The 13573-nt window shown below is 39.4% G+C and overlaps 1 protein-coding gene across 2 annotated transcripts in view; it reads left to right on the top strand.

The window, feature by feature from the left end:
• Positions 1–665: 665 nt before the first annotated feature.
• The window catches only part of SPOCK3 (SPARC (osteonectin), cwcv and kazal like domains proteoglycan 3), a 241694-nt gene continuing 228786 nt past the window's right edge, over positions 666–13573 (top strand). For both annotated transcript variants that reach the window (XM_075500342.1, XM_075500343.1), the window contains exons 1-2: positions 666–761; positions 982–1155. In XM_075500342.1, the coding sequence (XP_075356457.1) occupies positions 982–1155 (174 nt within the window). In that variant the 5' untranslated portion in view covers positions 666–761. The remainder of the gene's footprint in view (positions 762–981; positions 1156–13573) is intronic.

A 13573-nucleotide genomic window follows, 5' to 3' on the forward strand; every position in this document is an offset into this window, starting at 1 on the left:
GTCAGCTATTCTGGAAAGGTAATGGAACTATTTATGCACCTTGCTCATTTCTAAATTAAATTTAACTAATTCGGGAAAGAAACCGGATGTCACTGAAGGCTTTGAGTTAACATACAGCTGCAGTTTAAAAAAAAAAAACCAGAAAGAGGGGGAAGAGTGCATGATTCTCACTGAAGGGAGTAAGACAGGCGGCATTACAATGCCAGCATGTACCTAAATCAGCAGAGGCGATCTGAGAGTTTGTGTGTCTCCTTTCTCCTAAGGTTCAGGAAGTTTTATCCTGAAATTACTGGGAGTCTTTAAAGATCGTAACCGCCTAAGGATTTTCGCAGACTTAACTTGGGGTACGAGGTGCCAACACAGCTGTAGAAAAGTTCCAGCGGCTTCCATCCCCACCTGGAGGTGCCGGCGGGACGGCGCGGCTCCTGCGGCGCCACGAGGGGCGCGACGAAGGTGGCCCGAGCGACCGGCCGGCGGGTCGGGCGGCCGTTCCCGCGGAGGAGGCAGGAGGGCCGAGGCCGAGCCGCGGCACCGGCGCTCCGCAGGAGAGAGCCCCTCCCGCCGCCCGCCCGCAGACCGTTAGCCCCGGCGCGGCGTCGCCGGCGGCGCGCGGAGCGGCACGGGGGCGGGGCGGGGCGAGGGGCGGGCGGTGCGCGCGGCGCGGCGCGGGGCGGCCGGCTGCAGACAGCGGCGCGTGCGGGGAGGGAGCGGGCCGCCTTTCCGGCCGCGACGAGGAGCGCGGTTGCGGGGCTTGCAGCAAGGTGACGGGCTGGGCAGCCTCCCCTTCCCCCCCCCCCCCCCGCTTCTTCCGAGCGCTGCGCGCTGGGCTCCCTTTCCCGCTGCCCCTTCCGCAGCCCTTGCCCCTTTCGGGTGGGCGAGGGGCCCGCTGCGGGCAGTTGTCCCTGTCCCCCGCCGGCTGCCCCCGGCTGGGGTTCGGCTCGGGTGTGGGTAACCCCCCTCCTCGTGTCTCCTCTCGCCCAGATGCTCACGGTAGCAGCCTTCGTGTGCGTGTGTGCGGCAGCCTGGTGCAGCCCGGCGCTGGCGGCGGCGGCCGGGGGCAGACCGGACAGCGGCAATTTTCTGGACGATAAACAATGGCTCACGACCATCTCCCAGTACGACAAGGAGGTCGGGCAGTGGAACAAATTCCGAGACGTAAGTTCAACCCTTCCACCCTGCCAGCCCGCAGCCGCGCCCGGCCCGCTCCGCTGGCAGCCCCGCGGCTGGCGGTCTGGTTCCCTTCGCTGAGGGCATCCCTTGGGCAGCCAGGGCTGGGGTGCAGCCTCAACTTCCCCCCTTCTCCCCAAATTTTAATTTTTATTTTAATTCCCGGCGGTGCCTCGGCAGGAGGAGCGAGGTCCCACCGGGCAGTTCCCGGTGCGCTGCCGCCGCTGAGCGGCGAGGACCGCCCGGTGTGCCCCGGGCCGTGCAGAGCGCCCAGCCCGCACCTCCGGGGCCCAGCGGGCCGGGCCGCGGGAGCTGCTTCCCGCCCTGCGGGTCGCCAACCGTTAAAAGGTGGCGGCGGAGGGGGAGTTGCGTTTGTCCTTCCTCCTCCCCGTTTCCCGCCCCGCAGCGGGAGCGGCGGTGGCTGCGGGCAGGGCTGCGGTGGGGCGCGCACTGCGGCCGTTGGGCCCCGCTCCCCGCCGAAGCGGGGCGAGGCCGGCCCGGAGTGGGGGTGGGGGGCTGGGGGCTCGCCCCGTCGCCGCTCTGCGAGTGCTGCCTGGGGAAGAGCCCCCTGCCAGCTGGGAGCGTGCGGCGGGCGGGACTGCCCGCTCTCACCTTGCCGCTGTCAGAAGTGCCGGGAGGGCGGGCTGGGGGAGAAGGGGCTGCGCGCACAGCCGGGGGCGGCTTGTGGGAGATGTGGGAGCGCGGATCGTGGCAGAGAAGTCCGCTAAATAAGGCGGTAAGTTGTGTAAATGGTGCGTCCGGAGTGCCTTGCACGGAGTACGTGAACGCCAGACCCAGTCTGACCCGAATCTCGTCAGTTACGAAACCTGCTACTGTGAGGTGGCTCTCGTCCTCCAGAGCGCTTCGCTTTTGCGCGTAGTTCCTTCTCTGTTTGTGGCAAGTTGTGTAAAACCCAATCAATTTTCAAAAGTCCTTCACGTTTCTTTCAGTGAAAACCATTTTCCTTGATCTTCCAATATCCTGCATTCTTTGATGGCACTTTTAAAAACCTGAATTCCAAGCATGCAAAATAATTTTCTATTTAGCTTTATTGTATTGCTTACTGGATTTCTTTGATTGGTGTAAAGCATTGATTTGGTTTGCAACTTCAGAGTCAACAGGTTTCTCGTGCTACAGCTTGCCGGTGACTGTGGTTTGCCATAGTGAACTGAAGTAAATGTCTCTGAAAAGTCTCTTTTATTTTTCTGAGCACTGTAGTGTACTTGTGATGCATGTATTTTCTAGCTTGTTATATATGTTGCATGTGGGATGCAAACTTGGCTATTTATGTTCAGTAACTAGGAAAGAAGAGCTACTGTTAGAGTTGTGGGAGAACTTATTTCCCCAATAGTTTCTATTAAACAGCATAATTTTAGTGTTTGGGAACACTCAAATTAGTATTCAGATATTTTTATTTGCTTTGAATATCTTAAAAAACTTACGTTAATGTGAAAACAGCCTGTTCAGTGTACTGTAATTTGGGACCTGTGATTTTGGAAAAAAAATATGCAGTGTTATATAAATGTTTTAGGATGAAAGGGTGCTGCTAGAAAAGTATAAAATAAGTATATCAGTTATGTTTTATAATTAGGCAAAGTCATTTACGTAAGGAGTACCCTGCAAGGCTGAAGAAGCTAAGTGCTCTCTAATGCCTGTCTCCTGGGTGCCCACTGACATATACTGTAATATTGGATATTAGCCAGATAATTTATTCTGTGACAAGTAGGTGTCCCCAAGGGTTTTAAGAGTGACTGCTTTGAGGACATACTGCATACTGATTCTTCCAGGGCAATTTACAGATATGCTGGCTTATTTATTTTTACAGTGTTTAAGTTTTATAAGGCTGGTACTTCAGTGAGGAATATGCTTTTATTTCTTGTGCAGAATCCTTATATCCTATTGATTGGTACTCAATCTGGAATAGTTATGGATGGTCCTAATACTTCACAAGACTCTCCCTTTAAAGCATGGATGGTTTTCAGTAATTCATAAGATATAATTGTAAAAAAATTAAAAATTACGAGTTAATCTACCTGGACAAAAACGCATTAGAAAAATATCTTTCTTGTGAGGAAAATATCTTACTTGATGATCAGTTATCATTATTAAATATAACATGGTGGAGAAGTTTTATTAATAGCCTACAGTTTTATATAATTAGTAAATTTACTTGTATGACTGTAATTTGTTGGGTTTGAAATTTTGATTAGCAATTTAATTAGTGATTCAAATGTTGCCTCCTGTTAAGGAGCAGCACAACTGCATTTTAAACATATGTAGGGGTAACTGTCTTGCAGAGTTAAAATCAAAATAAAGGTATGCAAGGCCTGTGTTTGTAACTTAATTCTCTAGTCAGAGAGTAGCATATTTTTTGCAGGCTTTAAATACCCTACAGATGTAAGGGTGAGAGGGAATTCTGGTGTGAAAAGAAGTATTTAAAGGCTTAACTTAAGACTTAACTGACAGGACTGATTAATGTAGAAGATAATGACCCTGACTTCTGGCTCATTGGCTCAGTTTCTTAGAGTTTTAGATCACGGTGAGAAAGTACCTAGTCATTCAGAAAGGGAACCCTTACAAACCCTAATAAACCAGGATATGATCTTTTATTTAAAAAAAAAAACCCAAACCAAAACAAACACAAAAAAACCAAACCTAACTCTCTTAACATCCTCTAAAATGTCAGATTTGTCAGTAAAGGTTATTATTAATATGAAAATATTAGCTAAGGTCTTTTCAGTACTTTGTACAGGCAGAACGGTAAATGACTCTTCAATTCTCTTGAAAGATCTTGATCATTCTGACAAATCTGTTGAAAATAATGAGCTAGGTCTAGGCAAGAACTGTGTCTTAATGTGGAACAGTGGGAAGCTAGGTGCATGTTAGAGGCTATCTTCTCACATCTTTTTCTTGTGCAAAAATTGAGAACGGGCTCTTTCTTAAATAGGAGATTTTCCATATTAAAGATGAGGGGGAGGAAGTGTATTCTTCATATGTCAAATATCAACTCCCTCAACCTGTGTGTGTGTGTCAAACATTTTGGGTTATATACAAGGATGTGTGTACTTTTTGCCTGTAGTAGCTGGGGAGGAAGAGTTTTTAACCTGATCTTAGTGCTGCTGCAGTCCAGTTGCTGAGTAGCTGCAGCTCTTACATCTGTCACTAAAATAAGTCTCGGGGTTGATGTGTTTATTAAGGTTTTTCAAGCTGCCTGGTTAGGCTGCTTCAGCAGCCAGTGGTGTCATGATGCTGGGATGTCCTAGCCCACGTGTATATATCCTTATTTATTTCATGCTTGGGAATTGAGGTTCTTCAGTAGATGCTAAGTTAGGGAAATCTTCTTCATTCATATTTTGTTATATTTATAGTGCTTTGTGCTAATGGTCTTGTCTATGATGGTTGCACCAGATATTTGATAAAAATGTATATATAAACTGCGGTTTGTCTAAAATGAAGATCATTCCTTTTAAAAAAAAATGTAATCGGGTAATGGCATTACATTTATACTTTCCTGCTTAGAACATCCTAAATCTTGTGTATCAAACCTTCATTACTCATAATACTGTAAATCTGTGGAGAAAAACAAAATAGAGGAATAATTCTTTATTCTCTTTATAAGTTGATTCCAAATAATGGTATTATTTTTAATCCTAGAACAAAACATAATGGCTTTGTCATTTATAATCACTTTGTCTTTTTATGTGGTCTTCACAGCCAGTTGGACAAAATTTCATACAACTGTAATTGTCTGTTGCATTGCTATCTGAAAGCCTTTCAGAAACTTTAATTTTTATTTCTGTAAAATTCCATGAAGCAACATTCTTTAGAGTCATTGAGTCATTTTAGTAATTGATATTTGCAAACAGTGTCCTGTCCATTTGTGTTCATTAAAAGGACTGCATAATAAATGTATTTGATATGGTAAATTTTACTTGCCGCTTAAGGAGAGTTATTTATGATCTAACTTGCTTGATAGTGATTTTTACTTTTTCTTTTCAAAGAGATCATAATTTAAGCAATTTCTGTATTTGCAAATTTAAGACGCATCGGGAACTTTGTAGTGAAAGATACTTTTAGTATATAAATAAACTCTGCACAACTCAACTATGGCATAGTATTGTTATGAAATAATATGATCAGTTGATCCATGTGATCAGTTGCATCATACAACAGTGTTACTATCATCCTACCATATTAATACAGTTATCAGAAGTAAAGAAGGTAGAAAAAATTCAAGTAACAGACGTTAAAACCTGTCAGCTATGAAGGGGAAGTTTGCATTCTTAATACTACCTTTTACTCTGCTTCACTATGAAGTGTTCTCACATTGACCATCAAATACATTGCCTTCTAAAACATTTGGCAAGTTTGGGCAGCTCATGTTGGCCTCCCAAATGAGTCTTTTGAAGATATTTAAATAATACGTTTTTTCAACATTAGTGAAATCTAAACCTCTGATTTGGAAAGAAGATGAACCAAATACCAGGTCTCTGTACCAATTCAATAATTGCCAGCATTCATTATTCTTCTGTCTGTTTGGAGGTTTAAGGCTTCTCAAAAACAAGCAGCCCCCTGCCCCCCAACTAAGCTCCCCACCAACTATACACCTGGTCTTTCTTTACTGTTGTGAGCAGAACATCTCTGCCCAACTGTATCTCTGTACAACTAAGGCAAAGGCTGTTTTAAAAAGGATTCATCACAAGTGTTTCACACTTTATGCATGATCACCATGTAAATATTTAGAAACTTTTCATGTGGAATACTGAACCTTATTTGAAGAGGAGAAGGACTTCTGTTCAACAAGTTTTTTGCATTGGGCTAGAATCCCTCCTAGTTTATGGAGGATTGTGAATGTACTTTAGAGGAAGTCAGTATTTAGGATTGGGTAGTGCAGCACTCATCAGTCTTTCCTCACTAATGTTAACTCATTTGCTGTGAAAATAGGTCTGGTAGGCTTATTTGTCCTGTACTTTTTATGGTTCAGGGTAAATAAAACATACCTCTTTCCTTATCAGTGGGTAGGGCAGCTCTTTTACTGCATACATACGTTTTGATAGAAACATATGATTATTAAATCAGGAAAAAATGGAATTGCAGAACAGCAAAGATGAACTTCATTATGTTGTCCTAGGCCTAAGTTAAAGCAAGAACTTGCTAATAAGTTACGGTTACTTTTTCAATTAGGGTATTGAATCTGTTTTCCACATGCCAGTTTGTTACTTGAAACTTGTTATCGGCTATTCTGAAGTGGTATCAGTCTTTCTCTTTTTTTCATGACTTATTTTGTATGATCTTAGTTTTATTAATATGGTGAAGGAGCAAAAATTTTGAAATCTAGGAGATCTGAGAGAAAGAATGAGTATTTTGTACCTACACCTCTAATTACTACCTTTGAAATGAAACTAATAAAGACTTGAACACTGTTTTTTAAACTGTGAAATATAGGAAGATGTTAGGAATTTGCATTAATTTTAATTAAGGAAGTGTAAGAAGCTATTTAATTGTTCAGCACTTCTAAACTGAACATGGCAAATTATAATGGGAAGCAGTAATGGAAATCTTAAATTTTCATTTCTTCTGTATTGTAGAAAAAGGCTTCTGATTTTTATATGTGCTTTTAGTTTGTTCTCAAGTATGGATTCCTTTTTTCTTTCACCTGATTACTTTTCCTCTGGTCTGTTTTTGCTGCTCATTTCTAGTGACGAGTCTGAGTCTGCTAATCTCAAACTATTGTTAACATTGAACTCCTAACTGTCTCTTGGAAGGCATTAGCTTGGAAGCTCTTTATATAGCTAATGTTTATGAGTTAAGTAAACTATAATGTGCTTTTCCTTAGATTGCTCTCATAATCTAAAGTAAAGCTGATAACATTGTTTCATCTTATCTTTATCTCCTTTCTCCGAAGAATAATCTTTATTTTATTTGCTGTAGGTTGTTTAGTGGATATGGATACCCAGTCTTCTCTTGTCTTACCATTAAATCTTATTGGGATTGACTTTAGCCATCTGTGCTTATTACAGTGTAGTATAAATAGCTTTGTAATACACTAATAGATAGTAACAGAAACTGCATGGGCTGTCCTGGTTTTACAAGGAAAGGAAAGAAAAGAAAGATGTCTGGAGCAAGAGGTATATTATAAAGGGAAGCTGAATGTAGAAAACAATGGAATATGAGCGCAATTAGAATATCTGTTTTTAGACTAACACCACCAATTCTTTTTTTCTGTCTCCTCCATCTCTATTACTTTATAATCATTGAAGCATTTGAAGGAACTAGCTGCAGAAGGGAGAAATAATAGCTTGGCTTAATATGTTTGCAATTCTTGGCCAGTTTTCAAGCATAACTCCTTCCTTTAAAAAGACACTTAAGTTTAAATAGTTGTGTGTCATGTCTGTGTTGTCCCGTGTTGTGTTCCCCCCCTCTCCCCCCCGCCAAGGTATGCTGAATGAAATAAGGAAATCTTTGAACAGTTTGTTATATTTGGTACCTAGCTTTAGAGCAACTCCTTAGTTTTCAAGCATAAGGAAACTTATTCTAACCAAGGGATTTCTATCTTTTCCTATCAGTACATGAAAAATACTTGTTTGTAATATAGCTTCAGTTTTGCTTTGTGGATATGTTTCTAATGTAGACCTTTTTAAAAGTCATGACATTGATTTTGCAGTGGTGTTTTTCCTATTGTGTATTTGTCTTAATCTGACATATTTGAATGTATTTGTAATCACAGATGAACAGCTGCTTTTTCTGCATCTGGTGTTAAGTCTCACTTTTACTATGCTCAGTGCTAAAAATCTGCCTTGTTTGCCCTAGAAAGAGATATTATGGAGGCAATGGTAGTAAATGCTAACATACTATATCGCATTAAAAGTTCTTGTAATTTTCATACTTCTTGAAGTTTAATTTCTGAAAGAGAAGTTTGTGGCTAGTAAGATCAGTGTTCAAAGCTTCACTGGGCATTCTTACCTAATGTATGATCTTTAGTTATTTGTTAGATTTTTTTTTTTAAATGATTTTTCACTTTTGCTTTCTCATCTCACATCATTTCACATTGATAGATTACAGTAGCGAAAATTACTGTGGGAATTAATGATTTACCTAAGAAAGGTGGTGCAGTGTAAGGTAGCAATCTTGGACACAACACAGGGAGAGCCAATATGAAATTCTAACCCATGACAAAGCTTTTACATTACAATGAGGATGTGATTTCACTGCTCAGTTACTGTCTTCACAAGTGACTGCTTCAAGAGAACGCAATAAGAGAATGGGTTTAAAAGATGTAAATCATCCAAACTTTTTGGTATTTTGTCACTTCCAGAGAGTATTATCTTAATATGTTGTTATTAAAGACTGTCCAGTGCTTGACATTTTTCTGCAGAAAATTCTTATGAACTAGTTTTTTATTTTCTCAAATGATGTGTAATCATTGGCTCAAAGGCGACTGTCAGTTTGCGGCTTGTTCAGCATCTCTCTAAAACAGTCTGCAAGTTATCAAATAATTTTATGTAGTGCACTTACACTGGGGCCTGCATACAGCTGAAAACAAACTCCTTTGACATTTTTGAGCTTCCATCGATGATGAAATTCATTCCAGTTGTTAAATCTGTGTAGCATAGCAATGAGAAATTCAGAATTTACTCCTCAGTATATGCTTCCAAGTGTGGAAAATGGCCTGTTTTTTTACAGCTGTTTATTAAAATAGAGGGAAGTTATTAATATGAAGACTGTGGGATGTATATTTAATGATGCATATATCTTTAAGGATTTGCTGGTGGTTGTGTTGGTGACTGAAACATCACTTTAGCAGAAAACCCAAACAATGATTCTTATAGGCAGAATCAGTTGGCTGGTATGTAAAGCAGCAATGCCAGGAATCCATTGTATAAAGTGCCCTTCCAGCCTTTTGCAGAAGAATAAGTTAATAACCAGTTTGGTCAGATTTAGGAAGCCCATGTGAAACTCTGGGACCTCTTTGTATTCATAAAGTTTAGGGCCAAAATAGACCATTGGATTTGATAATATACTCGCCTGTATATAGTGGCTCATTAACGTTTATCCTGACAGATTGTATTAAACCCAAAGATTCTAGTTGGGCAAAAGTGTTTCAGGAGGCTGTACTGTGTGTTACTGGCACAGATTAAGATTAAGATTTGATCTCTAAGACCTGCAAAGTGAGGGAATTAATTAGCTGCAATATTCCCAGATGATCTAGGCAGCAAATTTATGCTGTTTTGCAGCAGAATAAGGAAGAATACCACTTAAGTTCATACTAATCTGATTTGGGAGTGTTTCCTCCTTTGGCCCAAATATGACAATGACTAGGACTGGTGCTTGACTAATCTTTATACTAATTTTCTGTTTAAAAGGAATTCTATTCTGCCACCTTCATAGCATTTTCTTGTGTGTATTGTCAGTAATTGTGGCCAATTACTTTTATGCAAAAAATCACAAATTATGTTGGAATACAAGCCAATTCAAATCCTAAGGAAGATGGAGAAATGGCTTCTGAATTTCCATTAAGATATTCACCGAGATATATATTTGTTGTCTTAATCTGGAGTGTAAGTGTTTAAACATACTAAGGATTATGTAAGCAGTTTTGTTTCCAACAGCCAGGAATAAAAAGCATGAACATGAAGAGCTCAGTAGGTTCATATATTCCAAAGCCAGCAAAGGGCTATCAGATTGCTCAGTGTACTGCAAATAGTGTGCAATATTTCTTATGTGAACTGGATTAAAGCACACTAAGTGCATATCTGTTTTTCTAAATCTTAATAAATCTAGCATTTCCCTCCTAAACTATTAAGCTGTTTAATTCTTCATCCATGTGCTTATTTTATTTTAAAGTTGGATGTATCTGACTTTACTCAGGAATTCTTGGTAGGCAGTTACAAGCTCGTGTTTTGGTGAACTCTGGTGCTTGGGGCATGAATGGACAGAATTTCTTTACACTAGTAAGAAAAAGACTCATGTTAGGAAAACAGGCAAGTGGTTCCACCTGTGGTGTGATATTAATGGGCTCCTGGAAAGAAAATATCCTGTCAAAGGATGCAGGGATGTATGGCCAAAACTTCATTGGAATTACTGCAAGTAACACCTTAACTAAATTAAGTGTAATATGATGATGAATCATGGGATTTTGCTTGTGAGATCTGGAGGTGTAGTCTCATAAAGATGGAGAAGGAGCAATATGCAGAAGTAGACTTAACTATGTAGTTTTGTACTGCAGATTAAACGAATATAGACATATAAAACGTCAAAACATTTCAGTGTTCTTCACTAGGACTGAATGTGCATTTATAAACTGGATTCTACACAGCCTTAATCTTCAAGACCACTGTGCCTGGTTTGGACAAAAGCTACCATACCTTTCTGTCTTTGCTTACTTTTTACATATGCTGAATGTCTACAATTCCTCTTTTTTTCCTTTCCTGCATAAAAATGATAGTTTCTTAGGGCATATGAAACTCTCTTTTTTTTTTTTTTTTTTTTTTTTTTCCTCCCAAGTTTTCTACGTTTGGATTCTAGCATAGCTTCTATAAGTTGAAGACATGAGTAACATTTTTCCCCAGAGGGTTTTAAAGTAGTAATGTTATGGAGTATTTGATGTTCAGCACATTGAAAAGTTGAGCTCTTGTGTTTTTTATAATAAACAAATAATATGAATGCATGCCATGTGCATGTGTGAGTGCATGCACACACACATGCACAGGCTAACCGGTATCTCAGATCAGTAATAATTTAAAGAGGTTTTACTGTGTCCGTCCCTCATGCTGGGGGGCAAAATGCCTCAAAGAGTGTTAGAAGTATTTCATTGGTCCAACTTCATCATGTTTGCAGATTTTATCTTACCATCAGAATTTGATATCCCATTGATTGCAGATCTTTTTAGGGTATATACTGAGAGTGACATGGATTCAACGATGTTTGTGGTGTGCAGAATAAAATAATAATACTTAATTCATATCTCAAACATGCGAGGCAGTTGTCTACAATAGTTTCAGTTCATTGGCTGGAAGAAATACCTAATTTTTTACATGTCTTTAAGTATCACATAAGAACAAGACAAGTATGACTACAAATGTCTAGAGATTTTCAAGAATATGTTTGTGTTGAACTCCAGTTTCTCCAGGAAAGGTAGGTGACGGTATCAAAAATATTTTAATAAAATTTGTGAAATTATTCTGTGAAGCAAAACTGAAGTTAGATTCTAACAATGCTTATCTGGTTGTAAAATGTGATAATATCTTCCATAGTTTACCTTTAAAAAAAAAAAATCTTTCTTGTCAAACTGATGTTCCTTTAATTTGAAAGTAAGGGAATCTTTAGAATTTTTTTACAAAGAGTTGGACTGTGACTTTCCAGCCCAGTTTGAGTGTAGTTGGACTATTCAACAGCATGAATGTTAGGAAACTTTTTCTTAAAATGTTGCAAGTTACTGTCAAACATTAATAATAATGAAAAGTTCAGCTTGTTAATAATATCTGTATGAGACTGTTTTTTCCACAGATATTTCTGCTTTTTGATCTTTATTCTAATGCAGATAAAGGTTAGTAATTTGCACACGCTTAATTCCCACATACACAGATCCTACTCTTGCTTGGATTTAGCAGAAAGAAAATTTTTTACTAGTTGAAGTACTAGTTGAAGCTAAAATTTCTGTGGCTGTAAAATTATACACATTATTTATACAGCTGATTTAAAATATATCAATGTTCAACTTTTACTTATACTGTGTTAAACCAAAATTAAGCTTGAAAATCAAGTAGATGTATTTTCACATTTGACAACTGAATTTTTCAGTTGCTTAACTTAGGTAGCTTTAGCCAAACAGCTTGCTCATTAGACCAAAAAACCTGCCAAGAGTAATCAAGCATAGGGATGAAACAAAAGACATTGTGATTTACTGTTTTATGCTTGGCATTTATCAAGAGAAGTGCTTGATTGAAGGAAAAAGAAGGAAAAAAGAAAAGGAAAAAAAAAAATCTTCATAATGCTGGATTAATTACCATCATAAAACTTGAAAAACCTCAGTGATGTGTAGTCAACTAGCCCTGTAATGCCTGAATTGTTATAGGAATTCTTTCAAATAGTGTATTTTTAAGGAGTTTTGCAGGAAGTGAAGCTCTTCTGCTGAAGTACCCCCCCCCCCCCCCCCCCCCTTAATGAAAACTTCATTGTGGATTTCACTGTGATAATGTTGTATTAGACTGGATCTCAATCCAGTTTGTGTGGAATCTTTCCTTGTCTAATCGAGGTCACTGAGAATATGTTCACTGATGTTTGTGAGAGGTGGAGTAAATCTTTAATTATGCCAATCTACTTATTTAAAATCATTATTTGAACATTAAGTCTACAAAACAGACTTCTGAATATATTTTGCACCTTTCAAAAATGGAAAGAAAGAAAACTTGAACTGGAGAACAAACTAAGCCATCCCTGCAATGACAACTTCTTTTCATTAGAAAATCCTATCTAGTGTTCTAAAGTAGAATACATATCAAGATTGTTCTGTGGGTGGATTTTTTTTTCCCTTTTCTTTTTTTTCTTTTTACTTTATTAGGTATAAGGGAATTCTTAATTTGTTGCTACTTGTTGGAGCACAGTGGAACATTGTTTCTTTATTTCCTTAAGCTACTGGATTTGATTGGGGATTTTATTTTTCTTTTTAAATGAATTATTTTCCTGAATAAGTTGTTATGTGTTTTTATTCTGGTCCCGTCGTGTCGTTCTCCCCCCCCCCCCCCCCCCATTTGTGAGGTGAGGGTAGAAAACAATCTTTCAGTTTCACTGACCTGAATCAAAATATGTCATTTTGGCTAATTCATCTGAGAGAGTTTCTGTTTGTGTATTTATAGTCTGTGTCTGATTAATTTGCTGCATTGCTTCATGGAGTTGTAGGTAGGTGCCTTTGTGCTGCCTTACATGCCAGGCTTCTACAATGAATTGCATATTGTATGATGCACACTGCTTTCCCCTCTAGCTGAATCCCATGTTGCACTGTGCAAAACAGTGCAGAGATTCAATTAAATGGGAGGATGGCAATTATTAAGTAGAAAAAAAAGCAAATTAGACAAGCATAAAAAAACTATGCAGTGCATAGCAAGACAATATTACAGAGGCAAGATTTTCATCCTGTATCAGAAAGGCCATTTATATAGATAATAATACCATTAAAAACTAAAGCTGAATAACCTATTTTGTGAGAGGTATTAAAGCATCTGCTTCATGGCTTAATTCTGTGGGAAATTATAAGAGTTTATGGCAAAGCTAAGCACTGGGAGGGATTTACTTGGTATTTGTTTCTTTTATCTGAAACTGGATTTTCTTTTTTTTTTTTACCACACACCCCCCTCCGGGATCTGATGCTGGACTAGATTGATCATCTAGAATTAGTAATTCTTAGATG

The sequence above is a fragment of the Mycteria americana genome, chromosome 4 (genome assembly GCF_035582795.1).
Source record: "Mycteria americana isolate JAX WOST 10 ecotype Jacksonville Zoo and Gardens chromosome 4, USCA_MyAme_1.0, whole genome shotgun sequence".
Classification (NCBI taxonomy): domain Eukaryota; kingdom Metazoa; phylum Chordata; class Aves; order Ciconiiformes; family Ciconiidae; genus Mycteria; species Mycteria americana.